Source organism: Pyrgilauda ruficollis, unplaced genomic scaffold, assembly GCF_017590135.1.
Source record: "Pyrgilauda ruficollis isolate IOZ18807 unplaced genomic scaffold, ASM1759013v1 scaffold489, whole genome shotgun sequence".
Taxonomy (NCBI): Eukaryota; Metazoa; Chordata; class Aves; order Passeriformes; family Passeridae; genus Pyrgilauda; species Pyrgilauda ruficollis.
Window position 1 is genome coordinate 8,089 of NW_024526477.1, and position 3,684 is coordinate 11,772.

General features: G+C 63.7%; 1 protein-coding gene across 1 annotated transcript in view; it reads right to left on the bottom strand.

Moving 5' to 3' along the window:
• Nucleotides 1-3,684, bottom strand: part of SYNGAP1 (synaptic Ras GTPase activating protein 1) — a 30,390-nt gene that overhangs the window by 5,253 nt on the left and 21,453 nt on the right. Inside the window, exons 12-13 of the mRNA XM_041479501.1 lie at nt 3,227-3,650; nt 2,031-2,204 (exon numbers count right to left, since the gene is read on the bottom strand). Coding sequence (XP_041335435.1) covers nt 2,031-2,204; nt 3,227-3,650 — 598 coding nt within the window. The remainder of the gene's footprint in view (nt 1-2,030; nt 2,205-3,226; nt 3,651-3,684) is intronic.

The window sequence follows — 3,684 nt, forward strand, 5'->3', positions numbered from 1 at the left end:
CCACCCCTGGCACACCTGGCCCCCCCTGTCCCTGTGCAGCCGCTCCTTCAGCGAGTGGATCTCCTCCTCGTACTCGTCACCTGCCAAAGGGACACTGCAGCGCACCTGGGCACACCTGGGCACACCTGGGCACACCTGGGAACCCCTACACCCTGCTATGGGCACACCTGGCAACCCCTACACCCTGCTATGGGCACACCTGGCACACCTGGGCACAGCTACGGGCACACCTGTCACACCTGTCACACCTGTCACACCTGTCACCCCCTGTCCCTGTGCAGCTGCTCCTTCAGCGAGTGGATCTCCTCCTCGTACTCCTTCACCTGCCAAAGGGACACTGCAGCGCACCTGGGCACACCTGTCACACCTGTCACACCTGTCACACCTCTCACACCTGGCACCCCCCTGTCCCTGTGCAGCCGCTCCTTCAGCGAGTGGATCTCCTCCTCGTACTTGTCACCTGCCAAAGGGACACTGCAGGGCTCCTGCCACACCTGGGCACACCTGGGCACACCTGGGAACCCCTACATCCTGCTATGGGCACACCTGGCACACCTGAGTACAGCTACGGGCACACCTGTCACACCTGCCACACCTGTCACACCTGGCACCCCCCTGTCCCTGTGCAGCCGCTCCTTCAGCGAGTGGATCTCCTCCTCGTACTCCTTCACCTGCCAAAGGGACACTGCAGCGCACCTGGGCACACCTGGGAACCCCTACACCCCTCTACAGGCACACCTAGCACACCTGGGCACACCTACGGTACCTGGCGACACCTGGGGACAGCTACAGCACCTGGGAAAGCTGGGGACACCTCGTGCACCTGGGGGACACCTGACACACCTGGATCTCCTCCTCGTACTCCTCCAGCTGCCACAGGGGACACCTGGGCACACCTGGATCCCTGCACACCTGGGCACACTTGGATCGCTGCACACCTGGATCCCTGCACACCTGGATTTCTGCACCCCTGGGCACACCTGAATCCCCTCACACCTGGATCCCTGCACATCTGGATCCAGGGACACTAGGGGTCTATAGGACCCGGCACCTGCACACCTGGATCCCTGAACATCTGGGCACACCTGGATACCGGAATATCTGCACACCCGGATCCCTGCACACCTGAACATCTGCACACCTGAGCTCCACCAGCATCATTCTCCAAATCCTTGCACACCTGAGCACACCTGAACCACTCACATCTGAACCATTCACACCTGAACACACCTAAGTACACCTGTACCACTCACACCTGTATCACTCACACCTGGGTACACCTGAGAACACCTGTGCCAGCCACACCTGTACCAGTCACACCTGTGTCCCTCACACCTGTGTCCCTCACACCTGTGTCCCTCACACCTGTGTCCCTCACACCTGTGTCCCTCACACCTGTGTCCCTCACACCTGTGTCCCTCACACCTGTGTCCCTCACACCTGTGTCCCTCACACCTGTGTCCCTCACACCTGTGTCCCTCACACCTGTGTCCCTCACACCTGCCCTACCCGGTCTAGCCGGCTCTCGTCCATGGACTTGGAGTACTCCTTGAGCTTGTACCACTCACACCTGGGCACACCTGTGTCACTCGCACCTGTGCCAGTCACACCTGTACCATTCACTCCTGTGCCAGTCACACCTGTGTCCCTCACACCTGTGTCCCTCACAACTGCCCTACCCAGTCCAGCCAACTCTCGTCCATGGACTTGGAGTACTCCTTGAGCTTGTACCCCTCACACCTGGATCCCTGCACACCTGGGCATACCTGGGCACACCTGAGGACACCTGTGCCAGTCACACCTGTGTCCCTCACACCTGTGTCACTCACATCTGTGTCCCTCACACCTGCCCTACCCGGTCCAGCCGGCTCTCATCCATGGACTTGGAGTACTCCTTGAGCTTGTACCCCTCATACCTGGGCCCACCTGTGTCACACCTGTACCAGTCACATCTGTGTCACTCACAGACACCTGGGCACACCTGGGCACACCTGTGTCCCTCACACCTGTGTCCCTCACACCTGCCCTACCCGGTCCAGCCGGCTCTCGTCCATGGACTTGGAGTACTCCTTGAGCTTGTACTCCTCGCGCTCGATGTGCGCGCTCTCGATGTCGGCCGACAGGTGCGGCATGTTGGACACCCAGGCCACCGTGCGCTCGGACGCCGGCAGCACCGGGTTCAGCGTGGACGGCGTCTGCGACGCCTGCGGGGACACCGGGGACACGGGGGGACACGGGGACAGCGAGGGGACACAGGGACAGTGGAGACATGGGGACAGTGGGGACACGGGGACAGCAAGGGGACACGGGGACATGGGGACAGGGAGGGGACACGAGGACAGTGAGGGGACAGCATAGGGACAGTGAGGGGATACGGGGACAGTGAGTGGACATGGGGTCAGTGGGGACACAGGGACAGTGAGGGGACACGGGGATAGTGATGGGACACGGGGACAGCATGAGCATGGGGACACGGGGACAGGGAGGGGACACGGGGACAGTGAGGGGACATGGGGACAGTGGGGACACAGGGACAGTGAGGGGACATGGGGATAGTGACAGGACACGGGGACAGCATGAGCATGGGGACACGGGGACAGTGAGGGGACAGCACAGGGACAGTGAGGGGACATGGGGACAGTGAGGGGACACGGGGACAGCATGAGCATGGGGACACGGGGACAGTGAAGGGACATGGGGACACAGGGACAGTGTGAGGACATGGGGACAGCAAGGGGACAGCATGGGGATACGGGGACAGCATGGGGACACAGCAACAGTGAGGGGACAGCGTGGGGACATGGGGACAATGGGGACATGGGGACAGTGGGGACACAGGGACACGGGGACAGTGAGGGGGCATGGGGACAGTTAGGGACAGCATGGGGACACGGGAACAGTGTGGGGACAGCATGGGGACACAGGGATAGTGAGGGGACACGGGGACAGCATGGGAACATGGGGACAGCGTGGGGACACAGGGATATCGGGAATACGGGGATATGGAAGAGATGGGGGACACAGCGACCACGGGGATAAAGCGGGACATTGGGGACATCAGGGGGACATTGGGGACATGGGGACATAGGGGACACAAGGATGTAGGGACACATGGGGACATGGGGATGTGGGGACAAGTCCCCACGTCCCCACACCCAATGTCCTCATGTCCCAGTGTCCCCCAGCCCCCATATCCCCAATGTCCCCAATGTCCCCATGTCAGCACACCCAAAGTCCCCCTGTCCCAGCGTCCCCATATCCCCCACNGGAAGGAGAGCGGCCCCCGCAGCTGCGGGCCGCCGGGCTCGGGCACGCCGAGGCGCGGCGGGGCCAGGCTGGAGGCGCTGCCCTGCGACAGCCGCCCGGGCCGCAGCCCCCCCTGGCCCGCGCCCCCCGGCGCCGCGCCCCCGGCCAGCAGCTCGGCCGGCAGGCTGGGGATGCTGTCCACGCGTCCGTCCTGCAGGTCCAGCATGGAGACGCTCTTGCCGACCCCCAGCGCGCCCCCGCGGCCGCCCTCGGGCTCGGTCAGGTCCGAGCTGCTGGTGCAGTAGGCGGGCGAGGAGCGGGCGAGCGGCGGGCGGCTCAGCACCAGCACCTCGGGGGGACCCTTCTCCTGCGGCGGGGACGGCAGGCGCGGCACGTCCATGGAGCTGCGGGAGCGACGGACGGACGGACGGACGGACG